We start from the raw sequence: 22905 nt of genomic DNA, 5'->3' as shown, positions 1-22905 counted from the left end.
TCCTTTCTCTGGTTAGCACAGGGAGCCATACTTCATACTCTGATGACTCGATCTTCACGACCTCACCCATCCAGTCATCTTCCAAAGACTCCTTCTCCTGATATCATCGTATTGAGGGCTATAGTTTCAACATACACATTTTGGGGGATTCAGGCACTCACATCCCACCTCTGTACTTTGAAGCTTCATGAGTTCACTCATTCCTCTCTCTTATAGTTATTGTGTCTCCAGTGTGGACTGGATGATTCAATTGTCTTGGGTTTCAACCTGCTCTCCCCAGATAGGCCTTGGTAATGTGCCTTTGAAAAAAAAGCTTTCACATAGACCCTACACAGCAACAATGGCTGACCACAGTACAAGACATCTCTCACTCTCCTAGACAGTCTTCCTTAAATTATGTATTTTAAGACCACATTTAAGTGTAATAATGGTCTACAGTGCTGATTTACAGCAAGATAACTAAAAGCCTGCCAGTCTTTAGCATCCCAAACTGGCCTTGGAGATCACATAGTGTCAGCCTCCAAGGCTAAATCATTCCTTCCTCCTATCTCCCCTGCGTCTCAGCTCTCACCATTGCACATACAGGCCCTCATACAGACACATTTTTGTCCCTCAATCCTGAGCCATGAGACCTATGTGTTAGCGACCAAGTGGGGATGTAATGTGTGATGCATGTGGTTTGAACCGAAGCAAGAAAGCCTTTTGAATTCATATGGTTCTCTTTTATTGTTAGGAGATGCTTACGCACGCGAACTTGAGGATTCTAGAATAATCTATTGAAACAATGGTTTAGACAAGGAGAAAAAAAAGTGCACTCATGTGAGTTGCACAGTTCCTTTGTGGGAAGCATTGTGCACTGTGGTTTCAGGTAGGTAGTGGACTGCAGAATAATATGGCTTTGAGTTTGGCATTTTAATCTTGACTTTGTCATTTACTACCTTACAATTGCATCCTTGTATCTCTCCTTAAGAGCCCCTGAACACTAGAAAGGTTGAGACGGTGATGGTGATGTTTTATTCACAAATGTGTAGACATGGAACTAAAGATTTAGTAAGTTCTAAGCACGTGTCAGTGAATGAGAGAATGATCTCACTCAATATGCAAAACCAAATAAGCATGGTTTGTGGCATCCTGAACTTTGGGAATTTGAGTCGTCCTCATCTGTAAGAGCAATATTAACTGTATGCAGTTTGTAGGATCTCTGTTGGGGTTAAGTGTCATACAAACCATTAGACATGGGGTAAGACTGATGTAAACATTGGCTATGCTATTGGTGAATATTCTTGCTCCATCAATGAATTGTACACTGTAGTCTGTGGCAGGGTGGGGAAGCCATCAAGAAGTGGGCATCAAATAGATGTCTGTCGTTATAATTTTAAATAAATGAAAAGATGGGCTGGAAAGACCGCTCAGCGGTTGAGAGGTCTTGCTGTTTTTTTCTTGCAGAGGACCTAAGGAAATGTGCTTCCCAGTCCCCACATGGCATCTCACAATCTTCTGTAACTCCAGCTCCAGGAAATCGATACCCCCTTCTATCCTCTGTGAGGACAAGCAGCATATACACAGAGAGGCATCCATAGATTAAAAAGTTAAAAGATAAATATTTTAAATGAAGTGAATAGGAGAGAGGCAAGTAGAGGACTGCTTGCCCCAGGGGAAGCGAAACCAAAGTTCAGTGACTAGTTAGCAGTGGTTGGAATGGTAAATAATAAGTCCTCTGCATTTGTGAGGATCCTTATACCTATCCCAAAGATTCTCATTAGAATTAGAGAGAAGAGATGCATCTTGGAAATGCAACTCCTTTTTGAAACCTAGAAGGAGCCTTCAGCCTTTCTCTGGCTTGGAATGGCCCACATCTCATTAAGGAATCTCACTGAGAAGTAAACAGCCCGGATGCCTGAGAGCCCTGGGCCTAGGCTGGGAAGTCTTAATATGCAGACTGGTCCTGTAGTGTCCTGCCCACTGTCAGCCATAAGGAGTGATTAACATTTCATGGAAAACCCAAGAAACATTCCTCTTAGAACTGAAGGAGAATTTCTCGTGATGCCTCATACCAACAGTAGTAGTAGTAGTAGTAGTAGTAGTAGTAGTAGTAGTAGTAGTAGTAAACAAAAAGAAAGGAATAAAGAAAAAACTCTAATAAAATAAAATAAAAAAGAAGGAAATAGCTCCTATCATGGAAAAGAAAAAGAGATTTAAACCACCTTTGTTGCTGTAAAATTATTTTAAAAAATGCTGTCTTTTATCCTGTACTAAGTCTGGTACCCCAGCGCCCCAAAATATCTGATAGATATCTTTATCTCAGTCACCAAAACGTCTCACCCACTTTACTTTGCTCTATCCCACTGCCAATGGCCTCTCTCTGAGCCTGGCAACAACCTCTCTCCCCATCTAGTTCCCAAGGCAGGTTGCCACCATGCCAAACATGCACATCCCAATTCCGTGGCGGCCCAGTGTCTCCAGCCACCATGGACTCTCTTGAATTCAATTAAATCGCCACATGAAAGAACACACAACACAATAACCTCTGATCCAATTGATAATATACAATTGCCCACCTAGACATACAAAGCCCTGTACACATCCATCCCTTAAGAACACTCATAACAACCTGTAAATGTGTAGAGAGGAATCTTAACATCCGCCTCCATGTTCTCTCGGCTGCTTCTCTCTCTCCTTGCTCCAGTCTCCTCCTCCTCTCTAAAACTTTTCTCCCACCCATCCTTCCTTCTCTTCCAGTGACAGGCCTCGTTCTGTCTTGTACCTGCCTTCACCTGCATAATGGCATCATTCTCCACACCTTGAAGACACATTCTTTTCTCAAAAGTGTATTCATGAGGCTGTCCGAAAAGCAAAGAGAGGTTTGCACATTTTCAGATTAATCTTTAAGGATCAAGACTAAACACACTAGACTGGGTTCTCCCAGGACCAGCCTGCCCCTTGGAAGCTAAACTCTGCTGAAAAACTATGACCTCTCCTGACTTGTAGAAACTCACATACTCCAGGGGTGGGGCAGCATACTCTTATCTTTTCCTTTTGTATGGAGGAAGTAGCTATAGATAGGACCCATTGAGAGTGCAGGGCACATCGACAGGGTCACTTGACAATGCTGATTCAGTACAAGCCTCTGTGCCTTCTCAATGTGAAAGAAGAACTTGACAGCTGCAATTACATACAGAGTTTGAGCCTTTTAATGTGCATAAGCTGAACAGTGGCCAGCATGAATGTGACTGGATAGGCAGGCATGTAGAACGAGCATAGGCTGTACAGTAGTAGCCTTTGAGGTATGCCTGGATAGGCGGGTAGCATGGTGTTTCTGGCAGCATGAGTTTGAATGCCTGTGTCTTCGTGGTAAGCCATTTCCCAGAAGAAATCACAGAGCAAACATTTCTCCCTAACGTTCACACATTCCGATAGACTGGAGAGAAGACGAAATAGCTTCAGTCATTTACAGTTTGCATCTCTTGGTCTTCCTTTCCTCTCTCCCTCCTTTCTTCCCCCTCCAAGATATTTCTGTGTAGCCCAGGCTAGTCTCAAACTAGCCACATAGCACAGGTTAGGCCAGAACCATCTAACTGCCTGCTGAAGCCTCCTGACTGCTAGGATTAGGTGGCTAAGCCAGAGTCCTTGGCTTACTCATATGCCAACCCTAGGTTTCTTAGGTCTAAACTGGGTATGATAATCTTGTCTACCATACTCTCAGTTGTGAGAGATTGAGTGGGATAATGTATGTCTGCAAATTCTCAGGGAAACACACAGGGCTTTCCACGTGTGTGGCTCGTGAACCTTGACATTCACAGAAGACTGTGAAGTCTCTCACAGCATAGGGTAAGTAGCCCTGAAGTGGCAGGTGTTCTAATCAGCATCAGCAGCCGTTCTCTATTTGTTAATGTATCCTCACTTTTCACAATAGGGGAAGAGGCTGCAAGCCCATCGCTGTGGCCCATGATTGATTTCACACCACCCTGATATTGGGGCCATGTGAATGGGGATGGGAATAGAGTAACAGGATTTTTGTTTTGTTTTGTTTTGTTTTGTTTTGTTTGCTTTGTTATGTTTTTGTTTGTTTGTTTGTTTTCTGGTTTCCTTGGTGTGGTTACAAGCAGCTTAGTTTTGTGTTACCTCTGGATGCTTCTCTGCTGCAGAGACAAGCTGAGGTCAAACCCAGGATGCTCAGCTATCACCCTCGCCAGTTCTGTCAGCCCGCATCTAAAGGCAGGCACTGGAAATGTTGTTCTGTTACGTTGATATTTCTGTGGAGATCATTTCGCACCATTAAGTGTTTATATTGGGCTTTCTTGCTGGTTTTGTTTTTGTTGGGAGCCAAGGGTTCACTGTGGAAGCCAGGCTGGCCCTGAGTGCTCCATTCACATGCCTCTGTCTCTTAAATGTTTGGGTTATAGGACTGGACCATCAGGTTACCATGTACCGTGCAACTAATGATAATCTTTTTTATTGTCATTTCCTGAAGAATGTAAGGCCAATGACTAAACAGACTTGGTATATACCCAAAGCAAAGGAGACAAAACACACACATTGCGGAGTGGGAAGAAATCTTAGAGCATACACAAAGTTTGTATTCTAGTGGCAAAACCAGGGTCCAAAGTGAACGCCTGTAAATCTAGCACTCAGAGGTCGAAAGCAGGAGTGTTTGCCATGAGATGGAGGGTGTGGAAAATGGAGTCATCATGAGATCTGCAGTTCAGATCAATGGAAGCAACCACAGCTGTGAAAATGGACAACAGTTACACAATAGTATATACTTTACATGGTTGACTGTAGAATCGAGCTGGTGGTTACTCAAGTGCCCATTGTTCCACTTTTAACCTTCCTGTAAGCTTTAAAACGTTACTATAACACACTTAACTAGTATAATTCTAGAAATACCTATCAATATAAGAAGCACTCGTGGAGAACCCTGGCTGGTGTTTGTTGTTTATGGTTTTGTAGTATTCTTGTAAGCACTGAATATCTTTATTAAGTTACTTGTTGGAAGTAGGTAAGCTATTATATTGCCCTTTCTTAGGACACTGGATTAGTGATACATTTAAAGTGATAAGTATGCATGAAGTTATGAGTCTGCAGAGTGATGTAGGAATTGTTGTCAAGTTAAATTTATAATTGAAAACTACCGAGTATTTTTATTCAAATCATTATTATTATTTGGTTCATTTATCTCTATGAACTAGCTGTCTTTTAGAAATGGTAGATACAGAGGGACAGAATGATGGAAAGAAATAAGCAGCCGATAGAAATCAACTAAGAAGAGCATAGTATTTTTTATGAACAAGTTTCCTGATGAGCAGAAAGCCTTGACCTTGTACCAATGGCTTTACTTTCCGCTTTCCGTAACCCGAGAATTCCTGGAATTTTGGAGGTTAGAGTTTTCAACGAGCAAAACCAATTAAAGCACTGTGTTACTTCAAAAGCACAGAACTCGGCAGGAATGTGTCTGAAAGGCCGCTCTTCAAAACTAAGACCCAACATAAAAATGTGGGACTGGAAAAGACCAGTTGTGAAGACGTTCCCCACAGCCAATCTCACTGCAGAGACATTGGCTTTTCTGTAATGTGTGGCTCCGAATGCATTCGTATTTCATAAGCAATATACAGAAGGGACAAGCTCCGGGAGTGACGGGACGATGAAAGTGAGGACAACTGGGCTCTACTCAGAAGTACAGAAGGAAGCGGGGGATCCTGCAGACTCCTGCGAGGTTGAAAGGGGAATCAGAGGGTTGGTTACTGTGCTCAGATGCTTTAAGAGATGCTAAGAAGACAGACAGGGAAAAGAGACCTCAGCAAGGAGATAGCAGAGTTGTGTAACTAGAAGCCTCTCCTGACTTAGAGGCTGATTAACCCCTGGGGTAATAAATCATCAAGAGATGCTTTGGCATCTATATCCATGAGGAATCACACAAACTATAGAAGTTATGAAGTTTGGACATTGACCTGCATTATAGTAACTGGGACTTCTAAACATACTGGATAGGAAATGACATCTTTGTGGGTTTTTATTAGGAATGGCCGCTTACCTCAGTTCCATTAAAAATCATCATACTGATTGATTGTTCTCACGCAAGTGGCTATACATCCTTGCTTAGGCGACTGTATTGCTACTCGACTTAGCTTTTTGTATTTCCATAATTATTACAAAACAATTGTTAAATTCTATTTCCATTTCTTGAATTGTTACCATTATTTCATTCGACCGTGTTTTCTTAAGCTTCCTTAAGGCATAATCATTTCCTCTGTAATGTCCTTGAACCTACTCATGGTTGCTATTTTGAACTACTTGTTGTGTGCTTCCGCTAACTTGCTCTCTCTAGCCTTTTCCGATATGCCACTTGGTCCCCTGGGTTCTTCCTGCAGCCCCTGTCAGCCATTCATCCCAACCCACGTCCATCTCTCTGTGACTCCCTGCCAACCGGCAGAATGGCTCTCAGTCCACAGCCACCACACTTGGCTGGTGTGTTTGTGGGGAGACATGTTGTCTTGGCCATTCATTTTCATGGTTTTTGCCCTGGGATCCAAGTATCTGGAGTTGTGGTGACCATGGTGCATTTTGATGTAGTTCTCTGGTTTCACCTTGATGGATGTGTGTTCCGGTCTCAGTCTCAGTCAAGGATGGCTGCCGTGGGACATTCATAGAGAGCGATTCTGCAGGTTGGTGGAGAGTGACAAAGGAATGGAGGCAGAATAGAGGGGATGGCTGACAGGGGCTGTGAGGAAGGGCTAAAAGAACCCCAAGTCCTTACCACAAGACTAAGTCCCAAGGGGACAGAGGTGAGCTGGGAGAAGGAGCTCAGGAGGCCTACTACAAAACAATTGTGTAATATTTTCCTTCATTATTCTTCCTTGGGAAATCCATTACTAGTCTTCCTCCCCACCCATGGCTGTCAGAAACCCCAGATAGTGCTGGACCTTATGGCTGTGTATGTGTGTGTGTGTGTGTGTGTGTGTGTGTGTGTTTGGCATGAATAATATATATGTATGCTGTGTATATAGGTGTATGTAGACACATTGTTTATTTATATTGCATATATTCATAATACAGAATATTATACATGTATATGTTTAGTTTATAAGTTCTGCACAGTAAGGGATTAACAATACTAACTCACGATAAAACACAGTTAAAGTTGGGACTAAAAAGATGGCCCAGTGCTTAAGAGCTCTAACCGGGGATACACATTGGATCTAAACACCCACATGGCAGCTCACCATCATCTCTAACTTCAGTTCCAGGGAGAGCTGATGCCCTCTGTTGGCCTCTGCAAGAACTGCACACAGATGGGGCCCAAGCATACATGGAAATAAAGCACCCACACACATAAAAATAAAATAAATTAAAAATACAACTATAACAATGTTCTATACTAAAGTCGTGTGATGCGGGTTCATCCTGAAATTTTCTTGGGACAGAATTTCCCAGGGGTGATTGAAACCTCCCAAGCATGGTGGTGACAACGGGGGACTAGTACAGTGGATTCTCCCATTTCTGTTTGTCCTGGCAATGTCATGGTGTGGAGGATTTTAGCCTTTGCCACTGCCGTGTTCAGGACTGTTACCTGCTATGAAAATGGCTACAGCCTGAGCTTTCTCGACATCCCCCTCACCCAGGGCTGCAGAGGAAGACGGTCAAGTGGGTGCCGGACTTGGCTTCCTTTTTAAATTCACCAGCGCAGCGCCCCCTGCTACATCCGTAGTCGCATCTGCATTTGTCTCTTCATTGCTGTTCTCTGCTTATTGTCATTCCCAACCGTTGTAGAGCAAAACTAGCTTCCTGTTGCGATGCCATTCAAGACTTCGTGGTTTCCCAGAACAACACTCCAGTGGGAAGTAACATGACCTACGAGGTGGAAAGCAAGAAACAAATCCCCATTCGAGAGAACATTTTCCACATGTTTCCAGTGGTGAGTAAGGATGGTGTGACGTCACAACGTGCAGCATAGTTTTAAAGCTACCATGTGAATGTTATAGCATATGGCACATGTAGAGTGGTGGCCTGTCAGAGAACTCAGGTCTTGGAATTTCATCTTTTGCCTGCTTGAGGCTGAACCCAGGACCTTGCCCAAGTTTGATCGGGTCTCTACCACTGAGTTCCAGCCCTAGGCCCTAATGAAAACCATCTTGAAGGCAGCATGGCTCCCTCAGAGGAGGGTTTATATCATAAGTGAAAAGTGCTTTCAGCCCTTCACTTGACTTTTCAGTGAATGTCCCGAAACACTTGAGGTTTCAGAGCTGTAGTGGCTGGGGCTTCGGGAAGTGAACACCATGCTGTCTAGGGTCAGATTCTTCGACTTCTCATTTTGGATGACTAAGCCCATCCTTGTGCAGTAGGTTTCTGTGGCTTATCTTTGTTCTGTGAGAATTCATGGTCAAGTCACAGAATGTCCACAAGATAAGTCTGATTGTCTACTGTGTTCACTGCTGTATTCCAAGAGCCTAGAACATTCCCTAGCACACGTGTACACTCAGTACATGTCTGTAAATAAACACGAGTGAATCACATATACTCTGCAGCTAGGCACAGTGAGGAAAAAAAACTTTTTATGTATTACAAATACAAAATTAAGGAAACTTTTGCCATGAAAAACCTCTCTCTTATATTCATGCATTCACAGGTGTCTTTTAAAGTGTTTAAAAGCATTTAAGGCCAAATTGATACGATTGGAATAAGATCAATAAATATATTTACAGCTTGCTAAGGGTTTCCTAGCTAATTCCCTCTTTGCTCATCATTTGATTTCTTGAGACTAGTTTCATTATGGCTCATGTATGTTACTTCGACGTTTTTGTATCGCACTTCGGAGGAAGAATGATTTGTTGCGAATAAATGAGTAAGACCTAGAAAATGATAGAGGAAAGCACCCCAAATATTCTAGACGACAAGGATAGTAAAAGGTCTCATAAAACAGATGAAGCCTTTGTAAATAAAGATGAACACAGCTTTTTGTAAATAAGTGTACTTCAAGAAGGTTGAAGGGGAAAAAAAAATCTTAGTGGAAGTCGGCAGCTTATGTATTTGATCCTTGCATTGGGAGGAAGACCCTGGTTTTTGTTTGTTTGTTTGTTTGAGGCCATCCTGGGCTACCAAATGAAACTGTCCCAAAGACCAAAATCTGGAGCTTAGAGACAGAACTCTTGCATAATCGATCGGCACAACGTCTTGAATTCCATGCCCTAACTACAAAAACACACAGAAAGCATACAGAGCAAAAGCAAGGTCCTCATAAGACATGCCACCATGCACTGAAACTACCAGTAGTGAGATCATGCTTTGTCCGTGGGAGGCCTAGGGTAGTTGTGTGAGCAGTGTCTCCTCATCTAGGCACAGTTCGCTGATGTTTTCTCGTGTTCTGCGGCTCGGTTCAGAGATGCCAGAGCTCATCTGCCTTCTGTGCAAGCACCTTGACAAGAAGAACTGTCAAAACGTGGTAATTCCCTGTGTCAACAACCGCACGCAGGTCCCATTATCCTGAATTGTTTGTTTTTAATTGGCAAAGAAGAAATTCTGCAGGTGACCTGGGTCAAATGATGTCGCCCCGTGCTGCTTCCATTTTACCTCCCCAGGTTGGGATTCAGGATGGAGCCAACCTCCTTCCCAAGGTCCCCCTGGTCTCCTCTCTTCCTCTGTGCCCATAGCTCCCAAGACCTCCGGGACAGCTATTAAACCTCTCCATCAAAACCTATGAAGTACCTGCTTCCAAAAACTGCTTTATTTTTAGGGGATATTGAGGTTTGTAATTTATTTCAGCTCCTAGTGAATGCCGGCTCCCCAAACATATGTCTGTTTCTTCTCAATTGACCAAGAAACCAGAGAAAACAGTCGTTATTTTGAGGGCCTTATTTGAGCTGTTTCCCTTAGTAATCTCTGCTATTGTGCTATAAAAGCCATAGTTGTGTTATTGCATCCCACCCAGTCTATAAACTTCAGAATTTATCGAGACACTATTGGGTAAAGACTCTGGAGTCATCCTGAGTCTGAATTTCAGAGACAAGAAATAGCTTTTGCTCTCTGGAAAGCATTCATTTAAGAGCCAGGCACCATGCCGGGCCTTCTGGATAGAAAGGAATGAAGTGTGCCGTGGACATGTTAATACACCCCGCTGCTTCAATATGCCCCTCTACTTTCCAATCTGTGAAATGCTCTCACAGTGGTTGTGCGAGTTAAATCTGCCAGGGAACTCTATGCATGGGGAACAGTGCCTCTCACACAATAAACATAATATGACAATTAAAATTTAAAGGCACGCCTACAGAAACCTCCCTGTGCTGGCATAGCATCTCGCTGCTGCAGTCTTAGAGGCTGGTGCCTGTGATCATGGCTCAGGGGTCTGCTGATACCCTGTGCATCTCAGAAGCACGGCCATCCTCAGACCTTGCCAGGGGAGCCAGAGACTTAGCTTTGAGGACAGGGGAGCCTTGGTGTTGTAGCCTCTCCCATACTCTGTGCTTGAGATACTAACATCACGGCCAGTGTTATGTTAGTGGTGATTTAACTGCCAGCTCACAGAATTGCTGAGCGTGGCCCAGTCGGCTCTTACAATGTCAAATGAGCCAGCTCTAACACACAGCTGGGAGTGCACGGTGGGGGCAGCCCTGGGCCAGCAAGTGCTTATGAGAAACTCACTATGAGCACTGAATTATTCCAGCTATGGGATGAGCGATGAAGGAAAATGAGAAATGAAGAAACACATTCTCTGCCTGTGAGCGTGTACACTCTGACATAAGAGACAAATGGGCCCCGTCACTGTAGCGTGTGAACCCAGGGCTCGAGGGCACTCTCTCACTTTAGGGGACATAGGACAGTAAAGGAAACGCATGTTGTTGAATGGCAAGGTTCTATTTTACACATGGAGGAAATTATGCAGTCTTTTAAGGTGAAACAGAGTGAGTGAGTCTTGGGAGGGTATGAAAACCATGTCCGACCAGAGTTGTCTGGTGTCCCCAAACTACACCGGTGACCACTAATAGGGTTGGTCAGCATAAATCCATTGACCTCCCTGAGCCTGTGGGTCTAAAGATTAGTGAAGCAAAGATAGTTTTGATAAATAATCTTTAATGTTACACATTGAAATAAAAGATTTAAAGCTGTTCTCTAAATTCTTTATTTTGTCCCTTTTAAAGGCTAAAATGGTCCTGCTTGTTGTAAAGGCACAACATGGGATTTTCTTTCCGTTCTTCTCTCATTATTCTATGTAGTAAGAGATATGGTATGTTCATGGGAGGTCAGAACAGGAGGATCAGGCATCCCAGTCCATCCTCAGCTACATAGTGGCTACCCTCAGCTACATAGCGATGTTGAAACCAGTCTGAGTTACATGATAAAACAGCTTCAGTAGAAACATTATATTGCCGTTTATATACAAGCATATTTTTCAAGCCCTACATGCGATTACATTTTATGTAGTGTTTATCTCTTCCAGGAGGATTGAAACAAACTTACATGATTTTTTTTAAAAAATATGTTGCAATAAGTTGACCATAACAATATGCATTTATTTAATTAGTTCGATTTGGGGGTGTGTACACATGAATATGAAGATTTGGGATGTCTTCCTGGATTGCTCTCCACCTTATCTTTTGAGACAGATTCTCTCATGCAACCTGGAGCTCACTGCTTAAATTAGACCGGCTCCATCCTGGAGCTCCCAGGATGCACCTGCCTCCTCCCATCCTATGCTAGACTACACAGGTCTATGATTCTCCATGGGAGCTGATGATTTGAACTCAGATCTTCTTGCTTTCACAGCAAATGCTCTTATTGGAGGAGTCATCTCTTCACCCCCTGTGCTTTTTTTTTTTACCCCCTCTAAAGTCTGCTTCTGTTTCTTTTTCTTCGTCTTCATTCCTTCTAAGCACACAAGGAAACTCAAGCTTCTGGAACCCAGCTGATGATCCTTGTGTTTTCTTTTCTGTGAGGGTTCTGGGAATTGGATCTCATCTACTGAGCCACATTGGTTCTTGTTGTTCCGCAACACTGTGTTGTGACTGGCTTCCTCTCTCTCTCCCCAGTCACAGCCTTTTGTGGACTATCCCTACAACCAGTGTGCAGTGGTTGGCAATGGGGGAATTCTGAACAAGTCTCTCTGTGGAGCAGAAATTGACAAGTCTGACTTCGTCTTCAGGTGAGTCTTGCCAAGATAGTTTCTTGGGAACCAAGGAGCTATTGAACATTGTAAACAGTGCCATAAGCACATCTAGTGTCAAATTGGCCTTTTCTTTATGACTGCACTACTAGAATCTACGGGCTGCCAGGGTAGGCCTTCATGGAGGGCATGGGACTCATGAGTTCTTGAGCATGCTCACATCACTACCGTAAGGATGTGCAAGGAGAGACTGTGAAATCGCAGTAGGGTTTGGGAGTCTGGAGCTTGTCAGAGCCTTCAGCCTGTAGAGGGCATCAGGGTTGCCAAGGGAAGGTTCCCAGGAAAATCGTCTCTCTGACCTTGAAGATCTTTGTTCTCATAGACCATTGCAAGGGACTCTGCTCTTCAGAGACATTAGGAAAGATGCTGACCTAGACATTTTACATACACACACACACACACACACACACACACACACACACACACACACACACCACTGCTTTCCAGCTTGAAAATTCATGTATATTACACATATGCTCAGTTCTGGCCCCTTAAAGTATTTTTGTCTGAAGCCAAGGTGGTTTATGAAAAACAGACACGAAGTTGACTTGTGCTCCTTGCTAATGCTCGGTATAGAACATCCTACTTGAGGATATGACAGAGGCGACTTCCCCCGCTAAAACATGGCTTAGAAGAGGGAGCAGAAGTCTACCTCTTCCTGTTCTGGGAACATCAATTTTGTTGAGATAGTTCAGTTCCTGTGGATTCAATGCTACCTACCGTTCTACAGGTTCCACAACACGGCATTCAAAAAGTTATTCCTCCACACTTTCACCACGTGTTGTTAACTTGCGCTGGCCGTAATTACACAACTTGCTGGTTGATCTGACAGTCCAGAAATTATTGAAGACTCACTGAATTCTCTACAGAGCCATTCCCGCCTTCTTCATGTTTCCCATTAAGGAGAGCAGTATTGAAATGCACCAGCCAGTGTTCAAACTCTCAGGGTTTGTGTGCAGTGGTGGTGGGGTCGCAATGAAGATAAATAATGGGGGTTCACGTGATAGGCTCTTCATAGACTTGAAACTCCCCAAACATCTGTGGTGAGAGTTACGCAAAAGCATTAATTTTACTTTATAGCTGCCTTAGAAAGAAGAGTTTAGGCTTAGAGTCTAGGAAGAACTCTTGGCAGATAGTTGATTTACAACTTTAAGACAAGCCCTGGGTTTCCAGGTTCTGCTTTAGCTGATGCTAGGATTTTTCTGAACACGCTCTTTCTTCTGAGGTTGGCCGTTCAAACTGAAAGCAAAATTAGGGCTACATATGGTGGATGTCATTAAAATACATTTAGTTTTTAAAGCCTGTACTTATTTTGCCTACTCGTCACACAGAGAAGTCGCCCGTTTGTTTTCATCCCAAACACTGGGAGCTACAAATTAAGTGTATAAGGAACACATATGTCTGTAACTATATTATACAGAATGCTATAGCTGTGCTATTACATCTATGTATGTATTTTACATAAATATCTTACATCTGTTATACACACATCCATATAAAAAGATACACACACACACACACACACACACACACACACACACAGTTCCACGATGTCTCCAGATATATTAGCCTAGCATGGTGCCTCATGCACTTAGAAGACAGCAGTTAGGAGACAGAGGCAGAAGGATCTTTCAGAGTGATCCCAGGTCAGCCTGGACTACAAAGGAAGACCCTGTCACAAACAGCAACAAACCACTTAGGATACTTCAAAAGGAAATGTGTCTGTGATGTGTTACAGGAGGCCACTGATAAGGTCCTTTCGGTGACCTCCTATCTATAATGAATACATATTTTCTGATGTATATTTTATATCAAAGAGAGAGGGACATGTTTCATTTATTCCTGTGTTTCATCAGGAGTAGAGCACAGTCCCGCAGCTTCATCCACATTGCAGACGGTGTGGGCTGTACACAGCTTTCCTGGGGACACTCAGTATTTGCTTTCTATGCTCCTCCTTAAGAAGTAGTCTACATTGAAATTTAAAGAATGTCCTCATTTTAATACAGTTGGGATATACTCAAAATAGCATCTTTCATGACTTCCCAATGAAAAATGAATACTCCAGGTTTAGGAGAGCAGGATGAAAATTGCTACAAAAACACTAAGTTTTCCTCCATAAATAACCTAATTTGGTGGTGAAGTCATCCATATGGAGATCAGAAGATACTAGTGTTCCTACGTATGTCGTATTTCTGGGGTGCTTTATTACTATATTTTCAGTGCCTTGGCTTCTTTTAACTCTATACGGATCATTCCACCGCAAACATAATCAACGTCAATCAATATAGGTGATCTAAGCCTAGACTTCAAGAAAAAAACAACTTCCTTCAGAGGCATGGTGGGGAAAGATTAGAAATTCCTGCTCTTGGTACTTACAAATGTCAGTGAAAATATTAAAATCCCTTATCAAATTGATGGATGTTGTGCAATGTTGAAACAAGTACATCCTGTACTTGTCTGTCATTTTCACGTGGCAAACAGGTGGGTTCTGAGGTTCTTGTCACAGTGCTGGTTTCCTCTGAGATTATAACAGTTATCAGGTGTGTGTGTGTGTGTCTGTGTGTGTGTGTCTGTGTGTGTGTCTGTGTCTGTGTGTGTGTGTCTGTGTATGTGTGTCTGTGTGTGTGTCTGTATAGGTATCATATGTGTGTATGTTTGCATATGTGTATGTGTATTTGTGTGTATGTGTGTATGTATATATGTGTATGTGTGTATATATATATGTGTGTGTATGTTTGAGTATATGTGTATATGTGTGTGTGTTTGTATGTATTTGTATGCATGTATGTGTTTGTATGTATTTGTATGCATGTATGTGTGTATGTGTTGTATGCATATATATGTGTGTATGTGTATGTATGCATGTATGTGTGTTTATGCGTGAGTATATATCTGCTTTTTGCAGGTTATATTTTGAAAATACTTTCTCTCTTTATTCCAGGTGTAACCTCCCCCCCATCACAGGGAGTGCTAGTCAAGATGTTGGAAGCAAAACGAATCTTGTGACTGTCAATCCCAGCATCATAACCCTGAAGTGAGTTACACAGTTCTCAGAAAACTTTCTGATCACGTCGCACACTCCTCACACTGCTGAGGCTGACACATCACACAGTGTAATACACGTCTGAGCCGGCTTCTGGGGGAAACACAAAAGAACACACCCACAAAGTCTGACGTCTCACGCAGGCCGTGCTTCATCAGCAGAGTGACCCAGTTGCACGTCTTAGGCCACGTGTTTCTAATCAAAGGAGAATTTATCTCTTCAACTTGAAAAGTAGAAAAGTCAGTTTCTTCTATTCTCGTTCAGAGTCTTCAGGATGTTTACACCCTTTCCTCGGTGGTTAGTGCTGTTGTGGCCAAACTGTTCATTTAGAATTTTCAGGGGAAGCCCTCACATCGCGTGACAAAGCACCGCTTGCTTTCATTTCGGCTAGTTTGGTATTTGGAATAATTTTTCATGGCCCTCTTCTATAATGTAGCTGTTACAGAATGTTCATTCGTTCATAAAAGTCCCACATACACTTTCTGTCAAAAGGAGACTGCCAATCATTTGTAGTAGAATAGATTGCTTAAATTGTTCTAGAATCCCGGAAGGAAAACAAAACTGTTGTCTTCCACAAGCTAATTGTGAAATTTTACGTGAAAGAGTTCTTCCTACACAAAACATAAGAGGATGATAGCCTAAAGCATATATAATATAAAAAAGTTATGTATATATGTTATATATGTAGAGAGAGAGACAGAGAGAGAATGTAAATATGTCTAAAATGTATGCATTATATAGGCTATGGTATGCTTAGGCGTAAGTTTAAAGGTATTAAAAAACCAAAGTAACATTAGATAACGTTGCTGTTATCTAATGTTGTAATATAACGTAATAGAAGAAATGTCTGTCTAGTAATAAGTCTTCGGAGCTCAAGAAAGAGGAATGGAGGCTCGGTCTTTGATATTTACTTGGCTCTTGATCAATGTTTTTAACTCGGTGGTTTGACTTTTTAATATAATAGCCATAAACAGTTGCATTTGGACCATATGTATGTTCAATACCATATAACCAAAATTATTGCTGTTATTATTATATTATTATCATTAATCATTATCAATGCTGCTGCTGCTGCTGCTGCTGCTGCTGCTACTACTACTACTACTACTACTACTACTACTACTACTACTACTAACTGTCTTTTTTTTTAATTTTCCAGATACAAGAATTTGAAGGAGAAGAAAGCACGGTTTCTGGAGGATATTTCCGCCTATGGGGACGCATTCCTCCTTTTGCCAGCCTTTTCCTATCGGGTCAACACCGGCATCTCTTTTAAAGTCTACCAAACACTCAAAGAGTCTAAAGTGAGGCAAAAGGTTCTCTTCTTCCACCCCAGGTACCTGAGACACCTCGCTCTTTTCTGGAGAACTAAAGGGGTGACTGCGTACCGCTTGTCCACGGGCTTGATGATCGCGAGCATCGCGGTGGAACTGTGTGAAAATGTCACGCTCTACGGATTCTGGCCGTTCTCTAAGACCGTCGAAGAAATTCCTCTGAGCCACCACTACTATGACAACAAGCTACCTAAGCACGGTTTCCACCAGATGCCTAAGGAATACAGCCAAATGCTCCAGCTCCATATGAAAGGGATCCTCAAACTGCAGTTCAGCAAATGTGAAGCCGCTTAGCGTTTCTTAAAGTGCGAACCATTTCAGTAGGTGGAGTGGGTGCATCGCAGTGTCTCCAAACGTGGATGGAGAAAGGCACAGAACATGGAGGATTGCACAAGAGCTCCCCGACTTGGCTAGACCAAAGCCCGCCCCCGCCCCCGCTACCTTTGCAGCCCCCACGAGTCACTCATTCTAACCTTCAATGTTCTTTCTCTGAGAATGGAGGTCACGATATCAGACTCCGACAAGTAAAATGAGATCATGTTTAAATCGGCCATAGGATTTGATCTGAGGCAGCGACTCGAGGAGTGCTTCCTCGTTCCTATTCGTGGTAGCCATTCCCGCCATTATCAGAGTGGTGACGAAACTGTGCAACTGTGCCAAAGAGCCCTTCTGAAGAGAATGTCCGCATCATGAGTGTGCACCGAGCTCTCCCTCACAGCCCTTCCTTTATCAATAACCTTTCCACTATCCTCCCCCTCCCAAATGAGTACCGAAACAAAACACCCTTGATGATTCAGGAAGAAAACCCTTTTCTACTTAGCAATGTGCCTGCTTCTGACTCGGTTCACTTGTGATGTAATCTGCGCTGAGGTGTTGGTGGGATTTGGGGCGTTTCCTCGCCTCTTTCGTCAATACTTTGCCTACCTTTATCAGTTTGTGCTAGAGCTTCCTTCTCTGGGGTTCTCTTCTTTGGGGTTCTGCTCCCCCTCCACACACACCGACAGGATCCACTCAATGACATAAAGTAGTTCCAGTATCTGCTACTTCTCACAGGTTATCATATCCAGGAAGTTACCCGGCCGACTTTTTTTTTTAATAATAAACATCTATTGGATATCAGACCTGGGGACTGTTGGAGGATATGAAGAGATTGTCACTGGCAGAAGAGCGAGTGTGTACCATTAATTGATAAGACACCGTAGCAGGCGCCATCGTGACAATTATGAGCACAGTGCTGGAAGGATCATAGGCAGGAACAGTTAAATCTGATTCCAGTAGAATCAATGCCAATATGTCTATTTCAGGGAAGAGTTGATTTCACAATTAAAACTAGAAAACGAACCAATTCTTAGCAAGTTAAGTGGATTCGGGGTAAAAAAAAATGGAACAAGAGGAGAAGGCGGTTTCCTCGATTATGATTTTCCAAATGAGTTTGCTGATAGTAGACTGTGAGTTTGCCTGACACACTCTGTGTTAGGAGAGAGTACAGGGCATGGGGGTGGTAGCTTTTTGTCCACACTGGTGAAGAAGTGTGAGTAATTCAGAGCCAATCACTTCACAAGGAAGGCTTAGGATAGAAGCGCCTAACACATTACTCCAGGGAAAGATGAACGTTTTCATGAAAAATTGCACTCATTGGCTAAGCATCAGTCTTGAGTAAAATTTGAATAGATGTTAAATATGAGCAATTTACACCCCTTACGTCCCAGGGATACCCCTTAATGTAAGCACATTTCTTAGGTTATTTGACTTATTACATATTTATGTGTGTATATTCTTGTTCATCCATGGATGTTCCCAAGAACTAGGAGTCTAGGAGATGTGGTCCACTTGCCAAGAAAACTATAAATTTTACTCTTTACCTCTCACCTGAGCCAGCGCATTATTCACTGATGCTTTCTTGAAGGAAGATTACCCTGTGAATTCTTCATTCTGATACAGTGTCACCTTGTATTTGACATTTGTAACGTGTCAAGTTTGCTTCTCTTTCGTTCTTTTATAGCCAATCAAACTTGTTAGCTTTAGAAATATATCAGAAGTTCATATATAAATATTTTGCAAAGGGTAAAAAGGCTTTTTGTTAAATAAAATCAAATGTATTTATTATCTTCTTCTGGTGAATAGAGGTTCTTTTATGCTGCTGCTAATGGGTTTAATTAGCTTTAAATAATCTCCTAGCAACATTGGTCATGTTTCAATCCCACTATTTGCAAAGAAATCCTTTAAAAAGTAGATCAGAAAACTATTATTTTTATAGTTAACAAAAATGGTTTTTGAAATATTTTGTGCTAAGTAGAAACAAAGTCTTTTTGGTGGTCTTGGCAATATATGACTGGTGATCAAAGGTCAGAGACTGCAGTGGTATAAATTATTAAATAGTCAATGTGGAGATGTTACAAATTACTTTAGCAAAGATTATGTCTTGTCCGGACGTTTTGAGCTTACTTAGTGTTTTCCTATATAAGATGCTATTTTAACTCCAGAATTTTTTTTCTCTAGAATATCAAAACAAACAGACAACAACTCCAGTGTCACACACATGGGTTTCAGAAATTCTCAAAATAATGTGAGGTTAATATCACGATGACAACCCCCTTTCAACGTAAGTCAGTAGGAAAAGGAATTCCTGGAATTCCTAGAAAAGCACAGACTTCTTCACATATGCAGATCATCAGTTTATTTCTTGTTTCTTGTTTATGCTGCCAAACCTGTGCACGCTGGAAACTTTACCAGAACTCTACCTGGATTAACGTAGGCAGTAGTCAGAATTCGCCCTGAGAATTCTGGTGTGCTGTGTTTAGTTCTCATGTTGCTTAGTCTGTAGAGGTACAAGTGGAGTTTGGAGAGGAGGATGATGGTGGTGGTGGTGGTGGTGGTGATGATGATGATGATGATTATGATGACTTGGTCCTTTGATTGTAGTGTGACACTTTCAGCAAATCACTGCCATGGGACAAAAAGAACTGTGACTGATAGTTAACAGTTCCCAAGGCCAACATGCTCTTTGTAAAAACTGGTGTTTTGTGCTGTGAACTGGATGTGTCATAGCCACCTGTATGTCTCCAACGTGTTCCTCCTTTGCTTCTCCTTCCCAGATGAGTCTGTAGTTGTGATCTTACCATAATCCCAGGCTTCTGGCTATCACGCAAACTCTCTCTAGAAGAGACCACATCGAATAGAGGCAGGTGACTCATCCATGTCAGGATATTTCCTACCTGAGTCAACATGGCTTTTCCTTTGTCCCCCTGCGATCTGCCAATAATACCCTTTATTTCTTTCCCAAACCAACATGACCAAACACATTATGAAATGTCCTAGCATATTAATTAAAATAATTCAGTAGTACATCAGTATATTTAGCCACATAGATGGCCACATAATGGGGGATCACAATATCTCGACTTTCCACCAAGATCCAAACACAAAGATAGCCATCAAAGTCCTTGTAGATTAACCGTATGGAATCTTATAACACTGTCAAAGACTGTGTGGCAAGCATTGTGTGTCTGCTGGTGAGTGGATTGAATCTTACGTTCTACTCTTGCATTGCATTTCATCTATAGCCATTAAACATAGGTAGTCTAAATATTGGTGCTAGGTAATGGTAGACTTTCAGTTAGGAGTTTTAGGATACCACATGCTTCGAGGCTCTAAGAGAAAGGTACTAGCTTTCTTGATTTCATTTCCCGTGTTGTTTGGCAGCATTGATCAATGTAACAGAACAATAAAATTCAAAAATAATTTCTTGCTAAATTCAAAGGAAAATACACATCCATAGTGCTACATGCAAGAACTCTGTGGACAAAAAAAAGTATAGTTATTTTTTTAACTTCCAGCAAAAGGAAAAGGCAGAGCATGAGTTTTATTTTATCTGTACATTTAAGCCTAGTAAATGTGTGGACTTTAAACAGATAGCCAAGACCATGGTTCCCTGAGGACTTTCTTCATATGGAATACTGTATTGGGCCATGAATCAGACCCATTTTTGCTTGAATGCTTTTACTTGCTTCCAAAAAAAAAATCTTGCTAGTTAAATGTTGTATCTTTCATGTATTCTGAATCACTCCAGGAAATTCAGAACACTTTGGAAAAATTGAGAAAAAATGCATATTACAGGTATGCTATGATCTTATGACTACTGCAGAAGTATAATTTTGATGTAACATATACAATATTTTATTTATGTGATATATTTAAAAACATTATTTTGCTATTTAACATTGAAGACATTGCGAGAATCTGTTATATCTGATAGATCTAGGAAGAGTCCTTCTCTATTCTTAATCCCCAAATCCAACTGTGTTTAATATTTCCTCTTTATGTGTGGTTCTGAATGGGTGGATAAAAATACCTCTTGACCTTTTATTATTCTGGGTCGTTATTCTTCTAGGATCATTCTTGTTTTTATAAGACTACGGTGTATGATAAAGATGTCACTGCTTGTGTGATGGAGACATTCAAACTCTTTAACGGAGAGTGTTAGAATGCAGATTATTATGTGGGAAGAAATGTGTGCATGCCTAGCACCGTGTGAGATAAGAAGCCAGGCTCCAGATAGATTCCAGGATAACAAAGTAATAATGTAAACTCCGAAGGGAGAAAATACATAGTTACAGATTGTACTTCTGCAGGTGACAAAGGTAATTATTTTAAGTAACCAAGCTAAGAAATGACAGGTGTGACTACATTACAATGAAATATTTCTACTCACTACATGTCATCTCAATACTCAGGCTCATGACCGACATTTCAAGGGACTGTCCATCAAAAACTAAAATTTTCAAATGAGCAAATATTAATGCAGATGCTGTTTATAAAGGGAAGACATGGGTAGCTAATTAAAATAAGAAATGCTCAAATTTATTAGTAAACTGAAAAGTGAAAATTGGAGTGAATGCTACATTGTTGTCTTGGTAAAAGTTAGTAATGTGATTCATTCCCCGTGTTAGGAGTAAAACATTTTGGAAAGTAGTTTGGAAGTGCTGAGTAAAATTAGTCTTCACAGTTTTCCTATGGCCCAGCCATCTTACTTCAGGATTTATGCGCCAGAGAACTTCCAGGAGACAAAAATTAAGGCAGACTATTAGACAATGACCTTTCCACCTTGGAAAGCTAATGAGCTGGGTTTGCTGGGTCCATAACATAGAAACTAATACAGCAGTTAGAAGCGACTTGCTATAGTGAAAATAATGATGGTTCTTAACATTTTAGCATAAAGGAGAAATGAGCTAAAAACAATGCCATTCTCTTACCTTATAGTATATACATTACTGCATAATACCAAGATCATACATCAAATACAAGACTAGTATCCATTTAGAAGAAGGAAATGGGATGGGCTTAGGGATAAAACATACGTCGTTACCTTTACCACAGCCATGGGCACATAATTCTTGTCTCCCATAAAGTATTTGACATCAAAATAGAATCTGAGACACAAAACTGTAATTTCCAGAAGGTTGCACTGTAGGAGTAGAGGTAGCATCCACATTTCCATGTCTAACTAGAAAGACATTTTCCCCAGCATGCAAGCACAAAGGGAAAAGAAAAATGAAGGCTGTCATCTACAACCGCCCGCGTGCGTTCAAAGCACACAACTTGCAGAGTTTTGACTTGTGCACAATCCTGAAGCCATCTCCACTATCAACGTGCATATCCATTCCCCCCGAAATGTTTCCCTGTACTAACTAAGAAGTTAATCCTTCTTACTGCTTGACGTTTCTATCCTACTTCCTAAGAACTCCCGATCTGCTTTTTCTATAGACTAGCTTACATTTTTACAATATAGACTGTTTACATTTTTTAAATTTTGTATAAATGAAATCATGTTTATGTACACTCATGTGCTGTTTTGCTCTTTTTGTCAAGATGATACTATTAAGATCAATTTGTGTTTCTGTCTCAATAATCATTTTAAATTTTTTTTCTGACTGTAAGTGTACCACAATCTGTTTACACACTCACCTCTTTGTACACAACTTTGTCATCTATAGTTGTGGCTGCTACTAATAAAGTTATTGCCAACAGTCATGTACACATCGTTGGGAGAATTCATTGTTCTTTCTCTGGGGCGAGATCTGTGGAAGTGACTGGGTCACATGACCAATGTGTATCTAACAGCTTTCACAACTACTGACTAACGAAAGTTTTAAAATTTACTGAATTATAGTTTATTGAGTTTTCATACTTTCTGTTGGAACTTACAAGCACTTTACCAAATCCAGGGTCACTAAGACTTCCTATGTTTTTGTGTAGGGGATTTACAGCTTAGCACTGCTATCTAGGTCTGTGAGCCATTTTAAGATAACTATGTTTTGTATATATTTAAGGTGTGAGGTAAAGTTCAAAGTAAGTATATTACACCTATCAAAAGCACT

General features: G+C 41.5%; 1 protein-coding gene across 3 annotated transcripts in view; it reads left to right on the top strand.

The window, feature by feature from the left end:
- Positions 1 to 22558, top strand: part of St8sia6 (ST8 alpha-N-acetyl-neuraminide alpha-2,8-sialyltransferase 6) — a 182351-nt gene extending 159793 nt beyond the window's left edge. For 2 of the 3 annotated variants that reach the window (XM_087590272.1, XM_087590273.1), the window contains 4 exons: positions 7768 to 7912; positions 12018 to 12130; positions 15093 to 15185; positions 16354 to 22558. In XM_087590272.1, the coding sequence (XP_087446398.1) occupies positions 7768 to 7912; positions 12018 to 12130; positions 15093 to 15185; positions 16354 to 16822 (820 nt within the window). In that variant the 3' untranslated portion in view covers positions 16823 to 22558. 3 annotated transcript variants of the gene reach the window in all.
- Positions 22559 to 22905: the final 347 nt, after the last annotated feature.

Source organism: Rattus norvegicus, chromosome 17 (assembly GCF_021556685.1).
Source record: "Rattus norvegicus strain SHRSP/BbbUtx chromosome 17, alternate assembly SHRSP_T2T, whole genome shotgun sequence".
Lineage (NCBI taxonomy): Eukaryota > Metazoa > Chordata > Mammalia > Rodentia > Muridae > Rattus > Rattus norvegicus.
This window is presented reverse-complemented; position numbering and strand designations above follow the sequence as displayed.